Source organism: Accipiter gentilis, chromosome 4 (assembly GCF_929443795.1).
Source record: "Accipiter gentilis chromosome 4, bAccGen1.1, whole genome shotgun sequence".
NCBI classification, from domain to species: Eukaryota; Metazoa; Chordata; class Aves; order Accipitriformes; family Accipitridae; genus Astur; species Astur gentilis.
In genome coordinates, this window is record NC_064883.1 from 25,041,976 (window position 1) to 25,069,679 (window position 27,704).

The 27,704-nt window shown below is 39.4% G+C and overlaps 1 protein-coding gene across 1 annotated transcript in view; it reads right to left on the reverse strand.

Moving 5' to 3' along the window:
• CUBN (cubilin) overlaps positions 1–27,704 on the reverse strand; it is a 149,024-nt gene that overhangs the window by 55,888 nt on the left and 65,432 nt on the right. The window contains exons 29-38 of the mRNA XM_049798757.1: positions 25,275–25,456; positions 18,412–18,586; positions 16,564–16,745; positions 10,386–10,542; positions 8,596–8,712; positions 6,196–6,309; positions 4,836–4,964; positions 4,430–4,562; positions 2,038–2,243; positions 586–767 (exon numbers count right to left, since the gene is read on the reverse strand). Of these exons, the coding sequence (XP_049654714.1) occupies positions 586–767; positions 2,038–2,243; positions 4,430–4,562; positions 4,836–4,964; positions 6,196–6,309; positions 8,596–8,712; positions 10,386–10,542; positions 16,564–16,745; positions 18,412–18,586; positions 25,275–25,456 (1,577 nt within the window). The remainder of the gene's footprint in view (positions 1–585; positions 768–2,037; positions 2,244–4,429; positions 4,563–4,835; positions 4,965–6,195; positions 6,310–8,595; positions 8,713–10,385; positions 10,543–16,563; positions 16,746–18,411; positions 18,587–25,274; positions 25,457–27,704) is intronic.

The window sequence follows — 27,704 nt, forward strand, 5'->3', positions numbered from 1 at the left end:
TATTTAACTAAGTAGTTATGTTTAGCTAAGTTCAGAAAGAAGTTTTTGCGTCTATTGATCATTTTGCTTAGCACCACGTGTGCTGTATTTTTTAGCCTAGTAAAAAGGCTAAACGGTATTACAGGAGAGTACAGAAAAAAACAATCAGACTGGAAGAGGTACCTTCCTACTGCCAACAGCAAGTTATTGATCCAGAGAACAAAGGAAGTGCAAGTAAAGGATTGTTCCTTGTAGGATTTTAAAATAACCTTATTTTTAGAGGCACTGAGATGTTATTATCATTGTTGTCCTCAACTGAACCAGCACAGAGCAAAGTTCTAGCTGGTGTCTGACCTGAAATTCTTTAATTTGAAATTTGTGGACTTATTTTTAATAAGTTTCAAACTTACAGATTTGAAATACTGTTAGGGAGCCAGAGAGCATGTAACCCTTCCTATAGCTAATAATTATTGGAAAGACGACATAGCAAAACCAATAAGCCACTCCAGATCCTCGGAAATTCTTCCCATTCCTCTTGTAGGTTTCTCTATTTATCATTTTTATCAAAGTTAATTGAAAAAAAGTAACTTCTCACAATGAAATCACCTTTAGCTTGTCATAATGGCATCTGTGATGATTTTCAATATCCATCTGCAGGATACGGCCATGGATAACTTGTGAAGCATTAACACTTATTCGCCACTGATAATTGGAATTGTGAGGGTAACTTCTGGGCCAGTGTGGTGAAGCTATTTGTCCTCTGTTTCCCACAATGTCATTTCCATACACTGAAAAACAAGAAAGAGACAACTAATGCCTCTAATTCACATAGATTAAAAGAAGCATTGGGGCCCAGCTGGGAATATAGCTTTAATTTCGGCCCATCTGACTTAATTTACTTAGGACTAGACAGCACTGTGAGGCATAGACTTGTGTTTCAAACAGTCCTAGGATGCACATCTAATTATTTTCTTCTTGTGAGGGATGTGGTGTGCCCTTATCTGAAGGAAATTACCCATGTGGCTCTACATGTAGGAGAGGTGGGAAGATGGCACATCTAAATTCCCCCCTGACTCTGCCTAATTCATGTTCATTTCTTCTCAAGAAGCATTAAATAATAAAATAAATGTTTTAAAAATGCCTTTGTGTGTTCTGGTGAAAAATTGTTCTGATTTGATTGAGCTCTGAACTATTGATAATTCCTTTTGAAAATGAGTAGTAAAAGTCTCAAGTGAGGAAAATTAGTAGAAGTTTAGCTTGCATAATCAGAATGGCTGGGGATGTTTAGCTTCAGCTATCTGTTCATGCAGCAAGTCAGACCGATGTCTGCAATGGTCCCTTGAAATTTTAGATCTATAAACTGGTGTCATTTTCTTTTCTTCTAATTCTGCTCCCTGGTTGATGGCATCTAGATCCAAAGCAGAAGATGGACACTGTCATACTCAAAAAGCAAAATGGAAAGCTGGGAAAGTGATGTTTTTTTCTTAATATATCAATCGCCTAATAAAAGGCAACATAAGCATTAAATACCATTGCTCGCTCTCAGGTAGCAAAGACATGTGGTCAGATATTTCTAACTCTAACAGGCTACTGGTAAACTTGGGTTGTCATAGAAGTTTTTAGTATATAGCTCTTATTCCTATCTTCACAGCCCAATACTGCTGAAGGAAGAATCTGAAAACCAGGTGACAAACTGTTAGAAAACAGTCAACGAAATAGATTACTTTTTTTTTTCTGTAATCCATGGAATTTTTTGCTTCTGGAAGGATAATATGATCAATTTGAAAAAATATTGTCTGTTATGATAATTTAAAAAGATAGAATGTCATGTATAATTCTTCTGATTATGTTATACTTACATACATAGGAGTTCTGTTCTGACAAGTTTTAGACCATCCTTTTACATTCAGCAGATATTTTACAAAACATTTTTAAAGTGAATTCACAGACTTGCTGACTTCAACAAGCATTTTCTAATAGACTTTACAGGGCCAAACGCTCACATTTTGGAAGTGTTATGAAAGAACAATAGTTTTGAACTAAATAACATTTACTTACAGTGAGAGAATGTGGCCTTGAAGCCAACGCCAGTGCCTGAGCTGTCTGAGACAAATTTGACCCACAGGACACATCCAACAGTGGATGTATAATTTGAAGGCAAAGAGTTCCCGCAGAATCGTCCTGCCAGCGTGCCTGTATCATTCTCTTCACGAATCTCCAGGTAATCTTTGGAGCATCCGCTACTATCTTCCACCTGAAATGTTCTGTTTCAACAGCAGTAGAACAGCATTAGCAGGCACATGACTGGCACATACTTCAGAGTCTGCCCTGCCAGGTCACAAATCCCTCTGTGGCTGGTATTCTACTGTAACAGTTAATAAGAAGTCAGCAACAAAATGCTCCAGAACCCAGAAGTCACTGATCATCACCTAGCAGGGCTCTTTCCTTTCTAGCCCCTTATTTTATGACAGAGCTTCAGTTTGCAAAGTTATATTTTTTAAAGAGTTCTCAAACCCTTGTAATATTTTTTGGTTCTACAACAACAACCATGAAACACAGAAAGCCCCTGCTATATAAAACAAATTTTTAATGTAAGCTCAGGTCAGACTATTTACTGGATGCACATCTATTGGGTGCAGAGAACACTTCTAGCCTTGCAAATCAGTTTGGAATTCCTTCATATATGTTTTATTTCAGTACACTCTCCAGAGAGAAAACAACTTCCAGAGGCCTAGGTTCATTTGTAGTTAACACCTCAGAGCTCAGAAATCTCTTAGAAGTTTCTCCAGAATAAGAAAATATTACTGCTTCTCTGAGTTTCACATAGCTGTGTGCGCAAAATAATAATAAGGATAGCTATGAACACTTCTAAACCAATTTTTACCTTAGAAAAGAAATGGGATTTGGAAATAAAAGTATAAGTTCTAAATTATTGCACCAAATGAATGCTAAATATATTCTAAAAATCATTATGTTATTCTAAGTGAAGTGCTTTGATTCAATCCATTATACTTTTCAGAAGTAGGCTATAAATATATAGTAAAGATTCCAGAGAGTGCCTCTTATAACCAATGCCCCAAATATTTATGCTTTCTGATTTTCTGACAACAACTCCTTCCCTTCAGTCCTGAATATAACCATATGTGTTCAGTGTACACGTGCTGTGAAATGGTTCCAACTGCTCATCTGGATATACTTCAGAGTAATTTAAAGCTAAGCCTCAAACTGCAAGACAGGGATTTCTGTTCAGACTGAGCTGAAGAAAATGAATGTCTCATGCCAACAAAACTTTATAAACCCCTAATATTAAATTAAATAAAATAAATACTGCTTTCTAACACAATTACTCCATGCTTTCCAGTATTTTCAGCTTGCCTTTCAGCTATGTGTAACTGAAGAAAAAGAGTTTACTTCTACTCAGTGTCACTTTATATAACTGAATGTATGTTCCACTGATAGTTTCTGCTTCACACTAGATTTCTGGTTTGGTTCTGAAAAGTTGTTATTCATTATTATGTAGCAAATATTTTGGAAAATGTTTTCAGGCTGTAGTACTTTTTCTCTGCTTCAGTGAGCAAAGGAGGAATAGAATGTCCTTTTTATTGAGTTAGTGAATCAGTATGTGCCTAACAAATTGCACCTTATGCAGTCAGCATGTTATTGGGCAAATTTTCCTTTTGCCCTGATTAACTGTAAATGCAGGTTTCAGAATTACTTTTCTTCTCCTGCTGATTCTTGATAAGCTTTGCAAAGGGTCACTGTTCTCTTTCTTGGCAGCAGCCACTGTTTGATGCCAGGAAACGGAGAGGCTCAGAAATTCACATCATGGGTAAGGAACAACCTAACGACCCTGGTAAAGGACTCCACATTGTTCTGTGGATCATGCGTGACTTTCCGGTCAGAAGTCTTCAAAGGAAAGTTACTCTGGTGAAGGGAAAACAAAATTCCTTCAGATACTCTCCTGGCCCCTGTTGTACCTCCACTGCTATAATTGTTGGAGAAATTTAGAAGACTTTAATATCAATTCTAACCCTACAATCTGTGGAATATCTGCACCATTTATATTACTCCACTACAAAATAAATACTACAATGAGTCTGGTAGTAAGAAAATAGTAGAAATTTCCTTTGTGAAGAAAAGGCAGAGCAATGCTAAATTTCCTCTTCTTGTTTATAAGTGAGTGAGAACTGGCTTCTTCAGCATCCCATGTTGTTCAAACAGTAAACCAACTATTTATATAATACTGTATATGCCTTAATATAAGCAATGACTAAGATGGGAGAGCAGTGATTGCAAGTTGCCACTAACCACCGCTGTGTTCTCTCTCCAAGTCACTCTAAAACCATGTTTTAGCTTTATCATCTGGTAATTACATTTCCTAATAAACCCAGAGCATCCTTCCTTCAGGTCTGTTAAAGGGCTGAATAATAACCCCTGCCAATGCATTTACATGAAGGACAGCTGGAGACGGTTGCCAGGGGAGCTGAGAATCGTCCAGACACATTCGGTGTTGAGCGGATATGGCTCAGGATAGCCAGGGCTGTTGAAAGCTCCTCTGTCCATGTGGAAAGTACCCCCGCAGGCTGCAACAAGAAGGAGACAGCAAAGGCTTGAGAAGGATAACATAAAAAAAATACCTTGACAGAGCCAGAGCATTTGCTAATGAAGAAAGTATTTCTCCTTGTCTCCTTGTTCTTTAGCTTGTTGATATACTTGCTGAGACCTTGGCCAAAAAAGAGGAAGGGCAATAGGGGATTTTTAAAGAGGGAATGTCAGAGAGACAAAGAGATACAGGATCTGTTCTTTTTCTTAAAAGTTGGAGGCATAAGGTAGCAACACCTGTCAGATGGACTTACATGATGATGATGCAGCATAGGTGGCATGGAAGCCCCTGGCAGCAATGTTATTGTTGGAGATGAAGTTCACCACCAAGGCGTTACCAAAAGAAGTGATAGGATGTGGTATAGTAGTGCCACAGTAACGGCCTGAAAGAGAACAAGCCAGAGAGAAAAAAAAGAGTGTTAAGCATGTAATTACTACTGCTAATTTAACATTTGGGGTTACTGTCTGACAGCAACCAGGAGTAATTGTTGTTTCTTACAATTGCAGTTGTCCGTTCAATCTACATAAAAATGAAATACTCCATTTCATTAGCACAGAACTCAACTTTGGTGGCAATTTTTTTTAACAGTGGAAGGACCTCCTGCACTCCAGGCACCCTAGTCACTGGCTATTCTGTCACTGAGCTCCTTTGTGTTCACTCTATCCAGAAATTACAGCCTAATTGGGAAAAAAAAATCCCATCAAATATATCTGACAGTAGTTTCCATTTCACTCGGTTTCTGATGAAAAAAACAAGTGACAAATAACAGACTGGTTCTCCTGTAATGGATTGTAAAATGGGGATTAGGAGTATGAATCATGATCTAGGAGAAAGGCATCTGACAGCAAAAAGAAAGATAGCAGCTAGTATCCTGGTCATCTTGCCAAGTGAAAGCCAAGGTTAGGAGACCAAAAAATGAATTCTGCTCTTCATTACAAACCATTTAAATTGCATGCAGCCCCACTCCTGCCAAGGGAGCATGTACAAAAGTAGAGTAAGGGAGAGCATAATCAGGCACAGGTATTCCAAATTTCCTGGAAAGGAATTTGAGGCAACCCTGGGGATGTGAGGGGAGTCAGGACCATCCTGTGTCCTGGGCTCTCTCATGGCTTCCTGGCAGTATAAGCACTGAATTTTGCTGCTCCAGACTGCTGCCACTTGAAGGTGATGACTTGGGACAGAGATGTCAGGAGGAAGCTGTAGAAAATTCAGGAACAAGCAGAAAATCAGACTTTCCATTTTCTGCTCCCAGAAATCTGCAGCTTTCTTTACCTATGTTTAGTGTGGACTGTGCTTATGAGTGTGGGTTATGTTGTGGGTTTGTACAATTAGCTGGGAATTCAGTTTAAAATTAATTGCTTGGTTCCCAATATTGTTCAGCTAAGGAGGAAGGAAAACAAGTCAGAAACAGAAAACATGCAGTCAGAGCCTGGGAGGACTGTGCCATTCACGCTGACGACCTATCCTCCATCCCCAGTCTCCTCTAGCCAGAGTGGCCAAGGAGCTTCCTTTACCAGAGAAAATCCATGAAACAGGACACTTACAGAAAACCTTCTCCTGCGTACCTTGGGTGTAGTTCTATATATGAAATAAACAAGGGAAAGGTACCATACCTCGAAGAGGAGCCTCGTAGTTATTCCCATCCAAAATCTCCACAAAATCTGTTGTACAGTTTTGTCTATTGTTTTCAGTATCGAAGTCAGTGAATGAGATTGTGATGTGGTTGACTGGCAACAGCAAAGAGTGAACACTTAAGAAGTTTGGCATTTCACAGAGAACTAATTACATGTAAACAAATGTATGATCTTTTCTTTTCTCCCCTGAAGTCAATCAGTCCCTATAAAGTGTAACATCTGAAGTAGTTTAATCCCTGATATGTGGAGTGAATTTGATGGAAGTGCATTAATCCTTACAAACCTTGCAAAGGTCCTGGTAAATCTCTTCATATTTCAGTACTTTCTAGTACAATCAAGATCAGAAGTGTAGGATTTTACACGTACACATGAATCTAAGTTTCCTAATATCTGAACAGCTTAATTATATACTGAAAGTGTCAGCAAATACAACATGGAAAATTTACACACATTCAGAAACAAAACTTACTTCTACACATCCGTGACCTTCTGTCCCTTTGCGATCTATACCATAGATCCAGGCAAAATGTGAATTGATGCTGCCCTGCTCCAGGCTCAGAAAGAGTCAGTTCTTTCATCGTTTTGTAACATTCCACATACATCAATAGGACTGGTTAAAGGATCATTAACTACCCTCAGCTATATTTGTACAGAATTGGATTTTCCACACCCTTGGTCTGCAGGCTACGTCCTGAAAAAGAGGATTTCTGACTCAGGGTATTTTTTGCTCTTGTATTGCTCTTCTTGTCTGATTTGAACAAAGGTGAAGTCACAACTGGAAGAAGAGAGGCTGTCCTCAACACCAGTCTGTGACAGTAGTTACTCCTGGCCTGAGAGTTCCTATGCAGCTTGAGCAGGTCAGAAAGAGTCTCACGATTTAGACGATAACTAAGTTTTCTACCACATTGACCAAGCCTGAATTTGGCACAAATATTTTGCTTTTCACTGGGCTACAATTAATTAGCTAGAATAAGCTGAAATGACAGACATGGACTCGGGGGCTGCATTCAGCAGGGTGCCACAGACTGGCATTCAGCTGTACAGTCTGTGCGTTGGGCACTCTTTTGTGTCCTGTCTGGTTAATCAATTACAGCTATCAATGCAGGTCCTCAGGATACAAAGCAAAAAGGAAAAACACAATGGGTGGCAAGAGCAGCAGACTTGTCGGCCTTCTCAGTAAAAGCAGAGCAGGAACTCTGCTGTGGTTTGCCATTGGCTAAATCTATTGTATATGGCTATGCCCTGTAATGCTGTGTGACTGGTGTAATGAAACCACGTGTACCTGTACCTGTAACCTGTGGTATGTGGTGGTCCTGGCAGTAAGTGGAGGAAGTCACTACATATATAGGCTACTTATACAGCATTTTTTTGGTCTCTTATGCTGATGTAAATCAGGAGACAACATTTGAGTATGAGTTTTCAACCTGGATCCAGGAAAAGATTTTCTTTAAAAATAAATGTTGTGTAAGTGAGGAACGGCTTTGATGATGTCCTTTTCACGTCTTGTATAAGAACCTATGCTAAAAAAAATATTGCTTATCTCCTGATCTTTGTTTTGGTGTTTTCTTTGGCAAATTGATTTTCATTTTATAACTTAGCAAAATAAACTTATAAATGTGGTTGGAACATTCTAGGATTTTAACAACAATGGCTAAGTATCAGATGAACAACTGAAGTACAGTAGTTGCTATTAAAAACAAACATCTATTTTAAATGATGTTACCAGGATACTACTACCCAACCACAAATATTTTTTAGGAATCTTAAACCATGTAAAGGTAATATAGGGTACTAAAGGGAATACCGGCATCTGATGGAAAATATTTGGTGTTTCATGATCAATCATAAATCTGTCTAAAATTAGACAGGAACATCTGAGGGTATATCTATGTGCATAAGACCTGTTTATTTATATTCTTTTTTATTTGTATTTTAAATTGAAATTCCTCTGTACCTTTTCTTTCTCATTATTTAATTAAAATTTCATTTTCTTATGTTAACAACATAGACTTGATCTAACACAACTCTGGCTTGAAAAATCCAGACCAAAATAAGAGCAGCTAACTACAAGTGCTTTAATTACATATAAGCCCTTAGATGTGAATCCAGCTTCACCTAGTATTCAACACCTCATTTATAATTGCAACACTTTGGTCACAGTACATCAGCTAAAATGACAAAGTTGTAAACTGTTTTCCTCACAATGCACTAAATCTACAGTAAAATCAGATTTAGGACAGATTAGGAGAGCTACACTCTCCAACTACCAGGATGCAGAACTTCCTAGAGAAATAAAGGAGGAATTTTGTATTGTTATTACAGAAAAGAAGATGAGGATGTTAGTCATCCCAGCTAACTATAAAAGACGTTTTTACTTACATGGTTCCTGAGCCTGAATAATCCAGCTGCAGTTCTGATTGTTTGGGTATTTGGCAGGATACAGAGGAGAGGAAATTGCTGCCCCAACTGAATCTGACTCTATGAAACTTCCGCATGCTTTAGAATGAAACACATGCACACACATACACACGTAGATATTTATATACACAAAACACAGATTCTGTAGCGAAAATGAATGCATAAAATGTAACATGCTACATCAATGTGAAATGAGGATAAGATTCAAAACAGTAATTTTTCAGAAAAAGAGACTTAACGACTAGCTCCCAGCACTAGGTGTACTTTCTTGACCTGGATCCACAGGCTGTGCTGTACCTGGATGACCATCTGAGAGAAGACATAGTGACTTGGGAACAGACCTTATCTTTATCAGCTCCCCATAGCCCAGAAGAGCAATCTTGGGGCCAGAATAACTTGGTTTCAGAGTAGTGCAATCATACACCCATTTCTCTGATCATTTGCCTGTGTTGGCAACTAGGAAGGAAAAAATCATAAGAAACCCTCCCAAACCTTCCAATGCCCAAGGATGGCATCACACTGCATTGGCATGATCCTCTTGTGACCTGCGTCAACAAAACTGAAATTGTGTGAAATGTTGCACATGTGCAAGAGCTTGGCTAACTGCGTAAATTTGGCTGACAGTGCTAAGTGCTGCCATGTCTCATTTCTAAGCATACTGACTCATCATAAAACCCCAGATCTGAGTTTAACACATAAACAGCAGGGTAGGGAGTTAGGCACCAAAGACTAAGATTCATTTATAGTGCTGTGCTGCCTAAAACATTCAGCAGGAGATGGGACTTGCAGGGTTTTCTCAGGAAGAGGGAAGTTCGGTTGCCTACATCCTAGGTAGGGAACACTTGCTCACCAGGCATGTTTTGTACAGGGCCTAATCCAGTAAATGTGCTCTGAGAATGTTTAACAGATTAGGCTTTCATAGCTGTTAGTCAAAAACGCCTAATTAGTATCTAACTAGTACCTCAATAATGGGTTCCTGAGATTTTTGCTGATGCAGACTCATCCTTTCCTTTTTAATTTTTCAGATTTTTTTCAAAGAAAAAAAATTTCTCAGAAAAATACTCATTTATAGTGAAAAGAATCCTAAGAAGAAAATGAAAGGGATTTTCTCTGCAAAAACTAGATGGCTATATCTTGGGGAAAAACATTTCCAAAATTATTGTGAAAAAATGAAAGAAAATCACCAATCGTCAAATAGTATGTAATACAATGAAAAATTCTGCCTAGTTGGTGTCATTTTTTATTAAAAAAGAAATCTTGTAAAATACCAATTAGTCCTTCACAAATTGGATAGTTGATGTTTGGCAGGGTTTGCAGGCCTGAATCCATGGACTTCATCAACGGCACCACACAGAACTCTTTTATAGCTTTTCAGATTTGTGCGCATGGGTAGACATATAAAATGTTATTTTGTCACTAGGTCTGTGGAAACTGCCAGTTGCACATTTTTCTCAGGACAGTTAGGGGTAGCTAACCCTCTAGGGAGGAGGAATAAGAGACAACTGATGTGTGCTAGATGCCTTGCTATAAAAAGTACATTTTTTTTCTCCAATCAAAGAATCTAAGATGATCCTTAGATTTTAAATTCTTTAATCTATAAATTGGAAAAATTCAGTCCTGTTAAAGATACACACTGGTATGCTGCATGTATATAAGCAACACTTCCTGTTATCAGCTGTGCTAAAAATTGTGCCTAATACAAACAAACTGGTGATTAGATAAATTTGCATTAATGTAAATGTTGAAATTACCTTCAGTAAAGTGAGCACTGAAGCCCCTGTGCTGGGTGGTTGCATCAGAGCGCAGTCGGATGTACATCACATTCTTGGAGGATGTGATAGTAGGAGGATGCTGTGTTCCACAGAGTTTTCTAAGAAGTGGTGCTTCATTATTAGCACCATCAAATATCTATTGTGAAAAGATCAAATGGAGTATTTGGTTTCAATAGGAGTACTCAGAAGAATTTTATTTCTCTCCCTCTCTTATATTAAATACATTTTGATCCTGATACAGCCCTGGTATGGGCATTGCTTATCTTAATTCTGCGGCCGTTTCAAAAAAATGCATGTATTTGAGGCTGAAGCTACAGTAGCCTTTGTAACAAAAATGCATCAAGTAACCATCTTCCTCTGTGTGTATCTGGTATGGAATCCAGATATCCTCATATGTTTATTGTTTTCTGTTAATGGCTAACATGAGTTTCTGTGCAGCTTTTATTGAGTTAAACCCTACACCTTGCATCAGTAAAGACTTCTAAATTGGCCCTAACGTGCAACTAGTGCACCAGTGGGAGCTATGACTATCCATATAAAGAGAAGACACTAGGATTATGGTTTTTAGGTGCGTGTACCTAGCATCAAGGACCAGAGTCCATATATCTATGCTTTATACTAACTTTAGGGTGCTGAATTACACACATATACAGGAAGTGCTATTTAAGCAGATGGTAAAGAAAAGTAAAAAAAAAAAAGGAGGAAGAAAGCAAAGATGGTTTTACAAAACTTCACTTTTAATTTTGCCACAAATGCCTGCCTTCTCTTTTTTCCCTGTACAGCTGATAATTTCGTTTCCTTCCTTTCTGTTTCACAATCAGGAAGAGGATAGTGAAGTTAAAACCAATGACTTTCTAGATTAAGCAACATCAAAATTATAACAAGAGAAAAAAAACAGAGGTGGAAAAATGGCCACAGTCAAAGCGTCCCACTAATCTTTCTTAGCACTCCAGTAGATGTGATTTGTGGCTGCTCTGTTTGGAGCCATGGGCCAGTCTCAGAGCCCTTGTGCCTGATTTCAGAAATGATGAGCACTGGAGCCAGGAGCAGTTGCATGACCCACAGAGGAAAAGCCTTTGGGCTACTGGGTAGCAGCAAGAGTTTAGTTCAGTTCCTATTTCAGCATTAACATCTTGCAGTACCATAGGCATGTCATTTAATATAACCTGTGACTCAGCTTCCTATAGCAAAATAGAGAAAAATATGGACAAAAATACGGATAGGAGGACTGGAAGATATTGAGGTGCTAGGATGTTAAAAGCTATATAAAAGCCCACTTTAAGCAAAATAATGCCATTGGGTTAGAGGAAGTGTAGTTCTTATTAAGATTGCCTTCTTTTACTTCAAAATGCCTCAAATTCCAGCAAGTCTGTGCAATGCAACACCAATGAATTAAAAATTTCTAACTAGACTGTCTAACACAATGCAATGTTTCTGCCTCCAGTATTCAAAGGCCTTTGAGAGCATTAGTGAAAAAAATATATAAAAACAGTAGCTGAGAGAAAGGTGACCTGTCTCAAATAAAACTCAGAGCTAAGAAACAAAGGACAAAACTCCTGCTTAATCCACTGACATACCCTACATAGCCAATGCTGTATTCATGAATTAAACATTTGCCCTTGGGCCTATAACACTAGCTAGCTGTGTGGGACCTTGCGACAGAGCATTAAGTGTACTGCGATGTCTGTAAAAATGAATACCTGGTAGAGAGACCCAAAATATCCATCCATTCAACCTTTTCTTCTCTCTTGGTATCCTGCCACAATCAGCCTTTTAATACATAGTGTGCAGTGTTTATTCTTCCTCTGCACATATATTCTGTATATAAATCAGACTGTCTGGAGTTAAAAACCACAAACCATGGAATGTGAAAAAAAGCAATGACTAACAAAATAACCCTTAGGAATTAAGGTACTGTCTTTGCCTAGACAGTAGTGAGAGGATTTTATCTGAATGCTAGAACTGAGAATAAGCATTGCAATGACAGAGAGTAAAGAGAGGCCCTGACTACAGTTCACGTAAACTGCTGGTTTTGATGGATCTGTGCCACTCTGCACAGCTGAGGATATGACCATTGACATTGACTGCTGTGAGACTCGAGTAGTTGAGCTGTCTCACTTAGGAAGGTATTAAGGATGAGTAACATAAGAGTCTAAGTAGGCATTTCATTCTAAGAGCTTTCTGGAATAAAGAAGTCTTTCTGTGGTAATACTGGGAGAAGGGCATGAAGTCAGAGGAATGTTTTCTAAATCAAGTGTATTTGCTGTTTCTGGGCAGCTTGCTTGAAGAACAGTACTGTCTTCTCTGTCAGAAACCCAGAAATTATTCCTAGCCTTTACGCTTGCTAAAAATCTGATTCAAGGAACAGTTCAGCATAAGCATTAGTGAGATACAGCAGCGACTCTTAGGAGTTACGGCAGCTACAAGTTAAGCAGGAACGGTAACACTTGGATATTGTATGGCTGCATCATTTTTGCTCACCTGCTATTTATTATCTTAAACTGTTTTATAGGGAGGATTTCAGTCTTGAATCTAGATCAGAAACCACAATATTCACACACTAGTTCAGGAAAGAGTTGTGTCTCTCTGCTGCTTCTTAAAGTTAATTTGAAAACATCTGAGAAATGCATTTCTGTGTCTGCATGTGTAAAGGAAAATGATGCATCTGCTTACTTAAAAGCCAACTTTTCATTTGCACTGTGCATAGCAGCAATTTGTTCTCTTCCCTTTCCACAGTGAACATAACTGAGTGACTCATTGCCGCCTTGTTCAAATGCGTCCTGCATTTTGCAAAAGCACACGACAAAAAGATATTTTTTGTCTTCTGAGCCATAAAAACTCCACATATTTCTACCTGTCCTCTCTTGGAAGATCCTCTCTGCCAGCACCTGGAATAAATGAAGTCATACCTCCTCTCTAGCTCCCAGAGGCTTACATTTCTACATTCCTGTGTACTGCTTGTTGTACTGCAACAGGAAAGAAAAATAACACTTACTTAATCAAAGCCACTGAAAAGAACAAACTATTTCTCCCTCCCCTTTTCAGTGCCTTGTGCTACAAGCTCTGACTTCCAAGGCACATCATCCTCAAGTCTCCAAATCCTTGACACTCTTACTGACCTGCACTCCTGGTGTAGTGTCAGATACAATACCAGTTAAACACATGGGCAAGAAATACAGGAATTAGTGCATTCACTACTTCTTTCCCTCTATTTTCCCTCAAAGAAACACATTCGTTTGTTGTAAGACACACTCTCCAGATAGAAATGGGGTGATACACAAAGATAAATTAAAAAATTATTCCTTATGTATGGTGACAATGAGAACAAAAATTCTTCTCAAAGATCTTATGCTTTCTACAGAATATAATGGAGTTATATTTGAGATCAGAGAAAATAAAGGCTATACGTCCTCATTTAGCAGATGAAGAGTTGTTGACCTGTTCTGAGAACAGATAAGGTACAGAACTGAGGCATAGAAACCGAGGAATCAACTAAATTTAGGCAGCTAAGTGAATGAAGAATGTGCTTTTTGGTGGCCTGGACTACGCTCTCTGCACTCCATCCATTGACTCTAGAGGGAGCTCAGAGCAGTTACACCGTGGGTTACTGCTACAGGCTTAGAATTAATTTAGCAGAATCTGTATCTGTGCTCAGATTCACATGTGGAATCATTGAGCAGAACTGAAAAACACACTGGGCTTTTTGGAGTTGTAGCATAGCCAAGAAGCAGCAGACATGAGTATTTTCCCTCCCTCCATTTTGCTCACATAACAAATGTGCAATGGAAAACATTACAGGAAAAAAAAAATACATTTTCATGTGTTCTCCATAGAAAGGAATTTAGGGTAGAAATACTTTAAAAAAAAAAAAAATCTCAAGTCATAACTCAGGGAAAAATGACTGGGTCTAGAAGGGGAAGGATGAAGGAAAAGGCCATTGGTACACTCAAGGGTGGAGGGGAGCCCCAAGAGAACTCACAGAGCAAATAAAATCCATAAAGATAAGTAAAAATTTAAGAAATAGAAAAGGGTGGGACCACTGTGTTACTCATACACAGTAGCTGTTTTTCTCTCTCTAATATCGGAACAACCCACCAACTTCCTTAGCTGCCCATATTTTCCATTTATGCAGATTTTGGTACACAATTCCTAAACCATTCATGGTCAGACATCTACTTATGTATTTCCAGGCACTCTCTGTCCCTCATGCTCTTCTCCTAATACTGTGTGAGGCATATAGCAAGCATTGGAATGAGATGAACACAAATTACATCCAGGTGTTGGTAACAAGTGATTTTCTGCTTAGTGGCATACCAGATAGAGAAAGAAACCCCATCCACTCCTTTCTTGCCCTGCTGGTCCCCCTACATTAGCATTGAAGAGCTCTGCTGTACCTCATACACCAGAGCCTCAGAGCCCTTCCTTATCTCTTAGCTTCAAATCAGCATTCTCCCTCATCCATTTTCAAGCCACCCTCCACTTGGTGGACAGTGATTGATGCCTGCATTAAATTTAAATCTCCCTCCCTGCTTACATGGCTGCTTCAGTTGTGTTTGCACAGCTGTGGCTGACAAGCAACTTCCTCCTCCACCCCCCACCCACCCCACCCCCCCCCCCCCCCCGCAAAAGAAAACAACCCCAAAAGCAGAAGCAAACAACAGATACTCATATGGCAATAGAGGAAAAGGGGTGTCACTGCACTGCAATCATCTGCAAACATTGCTCATGCAAAGAGCTCTGCCACAGCCATCTCCTCTGCCAGCTGAAGGACTGATGCTTTTCAGTGATTAAAAACCCAGTGCCTATATCCGGCCTATAAAGGTAATGGGTGTTGTGTCTGTAACTGCAAGGAGCTCAGTACTCTACAAAGTGTTTAGATAGGTACATACATACATTGGCATCAGGTTTAAAAGAGAAACTTGTATTTCAGGTCTTTTCAGAAATTAGCACTTAATTTGTGAAATTTTTTTTGCATTTTTACCAGTACTGCCATTTCAGATAGCCTGTGTTTCTGTCCGGCAATCTGATTTTCTACTCCTGTATGATGCCACAGAAGACTTGGAGATTTTTCCAATAGATTTTCCCTTTCAGTGATTCCCCCTGATGTAGTTAAACAAATTAAAAGACATAACCATATTTCCCTATGCTTCAGAACCAGAAAAAACAAAAGAACAGTCATTGTACAAAGATGCTTTGTGGCCAAATGAAATCTTCAGTTCTGCTCAGCAAAACGGGGACACATTTCCTTTTTTCTGGTTCAGTACAAAAAAGCTTTACGAGGCAATGCTGTTAAAACTGATGCTGTTTTCAAAAGAGTCCCAGCTCATGCCAAATTGAGTTCTTTGTGAATGACAGTTTATCAAGGAGAGGAGAGCTGGGTTTTGGGCTACGGCCACTGTTTTATCCGCCTGGTACTAATCACACATGCCTTTATACTGAGTGTCATCATGTCCCTGCTCCCAAAAGGCCAAGTGGAGACGTGGAGATTTCTTCGTTTTTGTGCACTGATAGAGCGGCAAGTTGAATTTCTGTGACATCAACAAAAGCCTACAAACCAACAGCAATGTGAAGCTTTTAAGAGAGCAGTGGCGCTAACGAAGCAATTAAACAGATGGCTGAGGAGCACCTGAATACACAGTGCATACATAAAGAAAACCAGCCAGCCACAATCCCCTCTGGATGTAGACCTCCCTCTCTCCTGAGTTGGTAACACGGTGTGGGCAATCTATTATATATGTCGGCAGTCCATCCTATGGCTTGGAGCAAGAAATTGAGCTATAAATGGGAAAGGGTGTCATAATAACAGCCATCTATGTATGAGGTTGTTCCTGCAGTACTAACTAGAACTTACACCACCAAAAGAAAAAACGTGGTGCCAGGATGCAGCATGCACTGCCTTCAAGGAAAGATCCTTCCAAATATAAGTGGGAACCTGGAAGAATGCATTTGTGAAGCTTGCTTCGTTGGTGAAGCAAAGGGAACCAGAGGATAACTATTTAGCTGTAAATTTAAGACTTAGCTCATCACTGAATAAATATGACTATGCAATTACCAGTCTGAAACCAATTGCAGCCTAGGTTGCACAGTAAGCTTCCTCTTTTGCAAGCATTTTACTAGACTCATTAAGGAAACTGTTGAAATTTCTATTGCTACTTACTGCAACATTGTCAGAGTCACACGAAGGGTGATTTTCAGTATCAAAATCCGTGAAATTCAATAGGACTCTGTGGCTGTAGTCAACTTGGATAAGCCAAGAACAATCTGTGTTGTTCTTATAAGGTTGAGGATAGTTTCCAGAATGGATTTCTCCACTGGTAGCTTGGAAAATACCACCACAGCCTGAAAAAGACATAATCAGTTTTAATCACAAGCTTTTAAGCTTAGCGAGATTCCACCCCTGTTATTAAACAAAGGGAAGAACACCTCCATCTATATATTTTTTGTAGTTCAATCTACATTGAACTTTTGTAAGATGAGTGCTCCAACTGTTGAAGTGTCCTGTCCGCAACAAAAATCAATGGAAATGGCTATCAGAGAAGTATAACATTGTCATTGTTGGTGAACATGCAACAACAATGCTTGTGAGTAATGTTTCTTTCTAGCCCCAGGCTGGTATTAGATGTTGTAAAGGCTGAAACATCAGTGCTGGTACTCCTCTATCCTAGATATTGTAAAAGCAATCAAAAATATCATTCACATGAATGCCATAGACCTACCATACTGAGAAAGCAATGACCAGGCCTAGCTGAGCACAGGGGTGAGAAAACCATTTCTGAAAATATCAAGACAGCTAGGATCTCCACTTTCCCCATTAGCAGTACAACAATTGCAAGCCTGAAATTTCTGCTTCTCTATCCATGCAGATGAGGGCTTCTTGAGGACTCCACCCTCAGGTATTTCTGACCAGAACAGCTCCAGTGCTCATGAATATCTAAATAGCCAGGAATGATGCATTCTGTGTGGAAAGTACCAGGGCTTTCAATAGGACTAACACAAACAAATAGGCTCTTATATGTTGTAAAGGGACGGAGGAGGGTGAGAGAAAGACAAGGACTGCTGTCGATGGAGGCAGCCTGCTGGAAGGATAAAAACTATACTATTATTGCTTTCTGGTGAGTGAGTATTTTAGAGGCTAGAGGGGGGTTGGAGTACAACAGGCAAGACACTGTAAATGGATAAGAAAGCTTCAGGTGGACTAAGTAGACAAAATAAGCCGCCAGATCTCAGAAGGGGATTAATTCAAAGGACGACTGTAGACATCTTTTATTAAAAAAAATAAATCTTGTGCCTTTCTCATGAAACTTGTGAGCATGTAGAAGTATAAAACTTGACAAACTAATGAATCAGTGTACTTAATCAAGAAATACTGCAAGAATTAAAATCTGCCTCTCCTCACTTTTCATTGCAATTATGTTCTGATAATTGGCCTTTTCATAAGAACTCCCATGTAGGAACATGTGCTTGGGTCTTTTGATCATGTCTCTTCTTTTACTGATTACCAGTAAAGCTTTGAACAAATAATCACATGGAGGATGGATGAACGTTATAGAGTTCAAGTATTTACTAATCACTCCAAATATTTTTCCAGTCCACCGAGTTCTCCAACTTAAGCCACGTTCTCAGATATTTTTCACTTTACAGTTTAAAACCAAAAGCATCATTCAGCTAATAAAGGACTCTGTGTGGGTGAGTGGGTGGGGAGAACTGCTAGCACACAACAGTTCTTTTCTGATTACAGGAATGTCTTGATTAATTACACAGAGAAGAAACCCCAACAAGGTAGACTGTTACAAAATACCTGAATAGGCCTAGATTTCAGCTAGTTGGACAATTCTTTCCTCTGTGTGGTTTTCAGCATCTCTTAGTGTTACCAAATCCAGTAACACCCAAATTCTCCTTCAGTTTTCAGTCCTATGCTGCTGTTCAATTACTTTAAATGCTTGCATGGCTGATCCGTGATTCTCAGACTTCCTGAATTTCTCCTGGTATTAATCAGTATACTCACCACCTGGATTTTCTTGCCAGGAGGCATTAAAACCTTTCCTTGTCACTGCTGCATCTGTCTTGAAACGGACAATGGCTGAATTGCCAGTAGTAGACAGTTGCAGTGGGTTCTGTGCTGATCTTGAAACACACAGCTGGGCTAGTCTAGGAGAGAGGAAATCAGGGCCACCATAGACCTAGAAATGGAAGAAACACTGTCAAAGTTTTTCAAAGAGACTGTCTGACACACAGAATACATGAGAACTGTTTAGCCAGAAAAAAAAATATCTGTAAGTATTGAAAGTGATTCCACATTTTGAAATGTAAAGTAGTTAATAAAGTTATTTTCTCTGCAGGTTTACTTGGTATCTGAACCACCCAGTGCAAGTATGAAATTTTAAATGATTTCAAAACAGCCTTGCATTAAATAAGGATTTTCTGCTTTGGAGACTTTACCACATTCTTCTTCTCTCATCCCTCCAGGGTTAGCACCTTGTTTCTGAGGAGATATAAAACCACATTTTTTGTGTGCTTGTGCAAACAAATTGTTCAGAAGACTATCTCTTGCAGGAACTTGTGCTGATATTTTGCACCCGATATGTTTAAAGGCACAGTTAAGGCTGGTTTTTAAATTGGGGCTAGATTTCATCACTCTTTCTGATAAAACAAAATACATTGCAATTTTAGTGACTTCAGTGGCGGAATCAACATCCAGACTATGGGATTTTGGTCAAGTAAACTACATTTTCTTTGGAACTAAGGATATATATCACACATATTTCCCACAGAAGACAGGTTTTTACTTTTTTACTTTTAAGAGTGATTATTTCCTACTCAGAAGAGTGTGCCTCAGGCAGTTAAAAACCAGAAAACCAACACTCTTTTCATCAACATCATCATCAGTATTGTATACTCTATAATGCATTTTTAAACCAATTCAAGTGAATTAGATGGCAGTGTGGGAATCTTGTTAATCCTATTCCTTGTTTTCCCAAAGACATGTAGGATTTTAGTTTGAGCCCATTTATAACTGGTGGAACTGGCTTACCTTCCTTAGTCTTCCCTCTCAAAGCTGAAGAAAACACAACATGCTTCAGTGCAATTTTCAAAACCAGACATATGATTTTGGTCCCTAGTGCCTTCAATGATTGAATTTTCTAAGCTTCTTGATGCTAATGAAATGTCACCTGATATTAAGGGTCTCCTGCCTTCCATTGGTATGTCCCTGGTAGGACAGCAGCTGCAAAAGTCAGCTTGACAGTAATCTCAAATGTGAAAACTGTTAAAGACATACACCAAATAATTGCTATTGTCTTTCAGTAACTGACCTAGGAATAGATAGCTTCTCATTGTATCAGCATATATTGTGTAAATCCTAAAACTAAACTAGAGAATGGCAAGTTCTAACAACAAAACCAGGGAATAGGAAAATAAGGCAACAAATCCCATCAGGATTTTCCCACCAGTAGCATCCCAAGTCTGCACCAATATTTTATTAGTCTGGTAAACATCAAAAAGGTCAAAAAAAGCAATCCATGAATCTGTCTCAGAATGTGGCAGTAAGAACCAACCTTCCATATGGCCCTTTTGCCTCTGATCTCTTCTAGATGAGGGGAAACTCAGTATTTTAATAAGCTCTGCTGGATACTTTTTAACCTCAAAAGAAGTTTGGGTTCTGTCCAAGCTAAGTATCTGAGCAAGTTTTACAAATAGTTGAGCTAGTCCCACCACCTCCAGGGCTAAGTGTAGTGCATTCCTACGTAATTTGATTGGTCCTGTGCTCACTAACTGTTCACAGTGCCTGACACTGCTCTGCCATTAGAGGTATAAGGGAAAGAACTTTTTTTTTTTTAACTGCAAAAAATATTCAGTGACTCCAGGGTAATGTGAGATCTCAGAAGCTGAAGCTTGCATCCCCAGAAGAAACAAGGAATTAATTTTTTTACAAACATCATAGTCTGTTAGATGTTCAGAAGACTGAATTATGTTTTAGTGGCTGAATACACAGGCTTAATAGCTTAAACATTTCAATTTTGACTGAGACAGCACTTTTTTGCATTCTGCAGGGAGGCTGCATGACTTGAATGGATAATGGTTTCTCTGTCCAATCGATTGTCTCAAGGCATTCAAGAGAAGTCAGAATGGATGAAATCACAGCTCAGATTAAGAATCTGTAATGAAGCAGTCACAGTGTGGGCAAGAAGCATGTTTGTCCTCTGGAAGCTCAGTGCCTTTAGCAAAATCTTACTGCCTGGCTGTATGTGAGGCCCAATGACAGCTGCATTTGTCAGAAGTCTGTTCAAAATCTGAATTTTAAAATGGGTTTGTGGTACACTCCCTGAGTCAGAGCCACAGCATGAGAACTAGCAGGAACACATGCTCTTAATCATCTAAAGCAGACCAGAGAAGCTATGTGGCAGAGGAAACAGCAGGAGTTTCTAATATGCATCTTATAATCATCATGGACCGGCCTCTCACATCATCCCTGGTGCTCCCTGGGGCCATCTGCACACCACAGGCAAGGGGACCAAACCCAGCTCTGACATAAACCCTGCTGATTTCTGTAGTATTACCTCAGAAATTAGCTTGGCCCAAGCTGAATACTTAGAGTTGACCTGCTGGAAGAAAATTAAGGATGGGGAAGAAATATTGATGAAAATATTAGGTTTGTGGGTACCCTTTAAATAGTTAACTGTTCAGCAACAGCATTCTGCACAGTTTCAAAATAAAAAGCACAGTCAAAGGCATGCTTTTTACAGTTAGGAGTGTATTTTCTTTTCTCCTTTATGCCAGTTCAATTAATCGGATGCTTACACAAGAGCTGGAACAAAAACGAGTTAGAGTGTTTCCATGACAAAAAACAATAAAATGTTACTTTTGGCTATGAAGAGGAAAACCAATAGTTACCACATGAAAAAAAGGAGAGGGAAAAGAGAATGGATGGAAAGAATGAATTCCAGGGTGTGGTTCACAGACTCACAGGATGTCTGAGCTGCTAACAGATAAAAATAAAAATAAAAACATTTAGTCTGACCAGAGCACCTGATCCAGAGATAAATTGATGTTGGATCGCATAGCGGGGATGGAGGACACTGCCATAAAGCCCATGGTTTTAATCTGTTCTTATCATTTGCTTCTGCCCCGTTAGCTCTATTTATTGTTAACAGTCAGCATTCCAGAGTTATGAGCAACAGAAAGCTGTTTTTATGTGGTTGGTCACACTCATGACACAGATTTTCTGGGAATAAAACTGATCCCTGTTCAGATATAACTGCCAGCAAAGAGAGAGCCTGGCTTTGACAGAGAATTAAGAATTATGGTAATACTTGATGTTTCTGCATATTTAAATGAGAAGATTAGAGCATCTAATAAAGACTTGAAAATGCAATAGATTGACAGGGTTCCTTCCTTTTCAGCTCAGTACTACATCTTGTTTTGGCAGAATATATTTCTAGTTTACAAAAACCTGGTCCACGTTAAAGATGTCATAATTTAACAAAGCAGGCATGGTCATTTTTCTCTATGTATGTATTTTCAATAGAAGCCATTTAAAAAATATTTTTAACTCTTTTATTGTGTCCAAAATGATGGATTCTATTTCCATGAAACATTTCTAGAAAACATCTTTAAGAACAACTTAAAATTTGCCTCTGGTTGTTTGTAAAAGGAATGGAATCTGATGGGGAAGAGAGAAAGACAGAGTGCAACAGTGTCATAAAAGAAACAAAGAGGAGGAGGTTTAAAGGAGAATGTGTCAAACACTTGAGCATGCAGAATCGATGGGGAGAACTTGAAGACTTCACACACAAAATTTTTACATAACTATTATTGCACAGTCTTGGTGAAAAGTTTGGTGAAAAGTATGGCAGGACTGGGATACTGACATGGAAGGGACAGCCTGTTTAGGAGGCATTGTCAAAGGAAAGGGGAGACAGTTGCTGCATTTTACAAGAACAAATATGCTTCAGAAAATGTGCAAGAGAGAAATATTCAAGAAACTATGGTATAAAAATGAAGTTAGCAATAAAGTTGTTGCAAAGGGAAAGATTGTTTAGAATTTTCCTACAATTCTCTGCCAGGTCAAAGGGGTGAGGGAGTTTCTAAGCGAAAGCTAAATGCATCCAGGCAAGCAAGTTTTGTGATTACTGGGGAATTTTTATTACAAGGTAATATATTTCAGAAAAGCAACAGAAAAGAACACAAATTATTGCAATGTTCTAAAGACAGCTTCTTAGAGAGGAGAGAGAGTTAACGGGACAGGGAGGGACAGCAGGGTGCAGAGCTACTTTAGTACTGATTTTGACTTCCTGTTAAAACTGGAAAGTTATTTGGCTTGAAAGAAAACAGGAAGCAGTAGAAGTCACTATTCAGAGATAAGGAAAAGTGAAATCAGGAGAATAATTATGAGAAAAAGCAGACTTCAAAACCCAAAGTACTGGTAGACAGGATACTCTTGGGAAGATAATGTGACAGTGAAAGAAGTTTGGAACCTTAGTGAACACTGAAGCACACTGTGTCAAAGACACACCAGGAACCTCTTTTTTTCTAACACTTTTCAGACTTTTGTGTGTGTGGTCTTCAGCTTGGACATATGTAGACAACTACAGGGAAGAAGATGACAAGATAGAGCGGCTCCTGAAAATGGTTAGCAATGTTCTTTTTTCCCCCCCACTAAACCTGAGTCATCATTTGTTCTGTGCAGACTATATCAATCATGCTGTGAACATGTAATTTTATAACACAAACAAGAAAAATATGTATGTGGCAGGGTACATAATGCTCCACCAAATGCCTCCAGTTTGGCAGGGGAAGCTGTTCACTGCCAGGCAGAACCTTTTTATCTTGCACTAAGACATGAATGAATTTTCCCCAATAAGTTGATTTACATTAGGTTATCCGTCAGCAGATCAGAGACAAGTGTTGGGAACTGGAGGAGCCAAGGTTAGGAGACCAGTAAGTCAGAGGCATGCCAATTCTGAGGGCAGGAAGGCAGAGAAGTTCAAACAGCAAGGCAGGCATCTGTGCTGCTGAATGAGTACGGTTGGAAAGAAGCATAGCAACTAAGTTTGAAGTGGTAAAAAAAAGAAAACCTAAACCCTAAGGTGAATACCTTGCTCTCTGACACAGAGAAGCAAACTGTAGGATGCTTTTAAACTACTTCTTTAAGCAATTCGTGTCCAGTAACCCACTCATTGGAACTAGCCAGTTCCCCTGCTAGTCAAAAAGTTGACAAGCGAATGATTGCCAGTCATCTGTACTCTTACTGGATTGTGATAGCTCCTGGGTGACCACCGGCAGATGTAGGCATTGTCCTTGCACTATTCAAGAAATGGTCAACCACAGCAGACTTAGATTTTGTAGCTGTTTAATGGATTCCTCTGGGCAACAGAGGCATAACTGAAGCATACAGGCAGATTAGCTTCAATCTAGTCATTTTAGGAACAAACAACAATGAAGCTGCAATACAACAGACTTCATCAAAATCCAAACCAGCCAACACAGATCACTTACAGGCGCTGGTGTCAGCAATGTGACATGCAGTCATATCTACCAATGCTGCTGACGGAGAATTCTTGGAACAACTTCCTTACGCCCAGATCCTACAGAAGTCCAAAAGTCAATAGGATACTCAAAGCACAGTGTCCATTCGGTCAAGACTTCCATTCCATTGCTAAGCTAGGGAAGCCTGTTTCAGAGCCTGAAAGCTGGAGTTAAGTTATACATCTCTTCTACTCACACAAATGCTCAGCAATCATCTAACTGGCAACTGTATATTTAGGACATGCTTTGGGATGTGGCTTAAGCCTTGCAGGAATATTGCTAATGAGTTAACACTAAGAACCACAGGCTGGAGGTGGAGAAATCAAAGCTACAAAGGTAAGAATAGACAACAGTGAGTATGTGTAGGTGCTGGACAGAAAGTTGTCTATCTGTATGCTGGCCACATATCGCATTACCCAGAAGAAGATGAGAAGAAAGGTCCCAGCAGAATGGTACAAGATCTCTTAATCAATCTTTTGGCTTCATTAAAAAAACATACATATGTCACCCATATATTAACATTGAAAGACCCAACTCTGTTAGTGATCTGTTAGTACCTCTGTTAGTGATCTCAAATGTCTCTAGTGGGAGCCATCTAGAACGTCTATACTTCTAAAGAATTTCTTCCTGAAATTATTTCCTATCCCTTCTTCCTGCACTGGAAGTCTATTCAAATCTGTTAGCTGGGATTGGTCACCTGGCTGCTTCCCAACATGAGCACAAAGATGTCATATATAACAGGACCATCCAGTCTTATGGGTCTCTTAAAGGTCAACAAACCCTTAGAGAGGTCCCTTTTCTCCTTGTTACACTACCCTAAGCTGACTAGGACACTGCCTCTTCTTTTATTCTTTTTTCTGAATACAAAGATTCTTCATAGTTTTCAGCACTTTGGGTTATAAACCTCCCCACTTCCTTGGAAGGTCCTACACAAGGTCTCACCTTACTTATCCCCTCAGTGTTCCATTATCTTACTTTACACCAGGAAATTTTATCTCCATGGTATAGCACCTTACACTTAGTTCTTTGTAAAAGGTGGACTTTTTAAGACTGAGTTTTTCAAAGCAGTGTTGTCTCTTGGTAGGAACTGTACAGTGCCTAGCATCATTATTGATTAAGGTATACAGACACCAAATGCATAAGAGCAAAAAAAAAAAAAAAAAAAGAAAAGAAGACCATTGTGGCTTCTGCGACAACATCTGTGGAATGTAACTGTAACCACAGCAGAAATGGGAAATTGCAGTAGAATCATTTGTTCTGCTCCTGCAGTTCTTGGGATTATCTGCTCCAGACAGAAAAGCGTGTAACTTGTGTATTTTTGAGGAGTAAATCTAATGGTCTTACCTCCAAAACATCGTAGTTGCAGTTTGCATGATATTCAATGTCGAGTTCCTGAATGGTGAGTTGAATGCTGCTACCAGGTGCTGTGTGAATGTACCAGATGCACTCCCTATTGCTTGGGTATCTGTTGGGGTAGCCAGGGCTGTGAAATGAACCAGAAGGGCCAGAGAGTTCTCCTCCACAACCTGGCAACACAGCAAAGCAGCCCATCAGTGATGTGCTCTGGAAAAACTCATTGACAGCTCTGCAATGAGGACGGTCATTAGCACCCATTTCATGCGCAAATGTATACAGGGCTTGAGGGTCTGCTGTATCACAGGGAACTGAGGTCTAGCAGGGAAGAGAAACTCAGGAACAGTAGGCTGGACCTGCTGGCACTGCCCATGCAGTAAGCACTTCACCTCCTGTTTTGTTATGTTTCTCACCATACCTCAGCATCTGCTTTGACAGCTGAAGAAACTGAGACACAGAGCAAAAACAGTGACATGTTTTGTATTGGCCTCTAACTTTGATCAGTTCTAGAAAGCTGAATCAGATCCATGCTCAGCTGGTACTGACCTCAACTAATACACAACTAAGTTATCATGGGGAGGGCTTCCTATTGTTGTAAAAATGCCATTTCCCACTGCTTTAGAAATCATAAAATTAAAGACAATGCAATTTCCCTCAACCCACTGAGCATGATTACAAGCTGCCAAGTCACAGTGGATAAACTGGCTTTCTGACATTTGGTGGATTTAATGTTCTTTTTTTATTGAATTGTAACTGTGCAATTGTAAGACATGCCATGTTTGAAAAGTTATGTATTTTCTTTTCAGATAAGAAATTATTGTCCTAACCTCACTACCTAGACCCTTGGGTGATTAAGTTCTTGCATGTTATGAGCTAGGTTTAAAAAAAAAAAAAAAAAAAAAAAGATGCAAAACAATGGATTATATGCAGGCCCTGATTTGACAGCACAAAGCAGCTGAACACCTGAAACTGCAGTTTTATCATTGCTTTACGGAGATGTAGCAACTGGTGCACTTGCCTCCTTTTGTTGAGTTCTGGGAAGACGCTCTCCCTGACCCAGTCACTGGGTGCATGCGTCAAGCTGGGTGGGAAGGCACAACAGCCCTTCCCAGTGTCAGGGCTGATTTAGATCAGCTACATTCACGGTGAAACCTCACCTTTAGAGAAGCCAGTAGGGTGGCTGTGTATCTGTCACATGCAGAAAGCAAGAGAATTGTGTGTTTGATCTGATTTTACGTGTGTGTTGCTCTCCTTGCAGCAGCATTTTTTTCCCCTCTACATTACAAGCCCCCAAGTGCTTCATTTAGGCATTAGTTAATCTTTTGCTTACACAGCTTTTACAGGGTCACTCGAGCTTTGTAAGTAAAGCCTGCACTCCATTAATCTCTTTGGCTTCATCTCCAGAGGGAAGATTCTGTCACATAGCAAAAAAAGCCCCCAAAAACTTAATAAAACCATCTAACAAACCATGAGTTCTGCATTCCCAGAGGCAAATACTGTGGTATGTCAGAAGTGATAAATAGCATCTGTATCAGAACTTTTAGTTATAGGAGATATTTTATAACATAAAACAAATAAACTACCCCTTGACCTGCTCAACTAATCCACATGGATGTGTAGAACTCCCCTAATCTCTATTAAATCTATGCATAATCTGCAACTTGAACAAGGTATCTTTGGCCATTGCTCAGCTTAACACTTTTTTTTTTTTTTTTTTTCCTTCAGGAAGCTATAAATCAAGCTCTTCAATTAAATGCAAGTACTTTCCTCAACACCTTATGTGACAAACTTGTCATTATTGAAGGGTGGCTGCTAAGCCCGACAGGCATTTGCTGTCATCTCTACCATGGGGTCTTTCAGCTCCTCACTGAAAACTTGAGTTTGGCTTTGCCACATTTGGCTCTAGGACTTCTGGGAGGGCAAAATACAAATCTAAAAGAGGAACGAACAGCAGGTCTGAAAGGGAGCAAAGCAATAAGAAGCTATTTTAAACTAAGAAAGAGCCACCTAAATGCAGATGTGAGGAAGACTCCAGCCATGCCAGCAATGTAACACAGATCTCTGTCAGACTATTTATTACCCAGTGCTCACTGGAACACCACCTTTTAAACACAAGAATTGCCACAACTGAACAATAGTTAGCTATAACTCAGGAAATCCTTTACATAGGTGAGGTTGATGTCACCAGTGAATTGGCACGGGCTTAGTTCTTCTCTCTTTTTCCCCACCTAGCTGCACAGGATGCTCCATAACCCTGAGGTGGTCTGCCCTGCAGCCACTAAGCTGCATTACCAAGCTACTGGATGTCTCAATCAAGGACTAAAAGAAGCTTTTAAGTGTATTTAAAACCAATCCTGCCTTCATTCCCTCTGTAGAGAAAAACAGAAAAATGTAGTGCACTTACTTCCCTGAGGCCTGCCA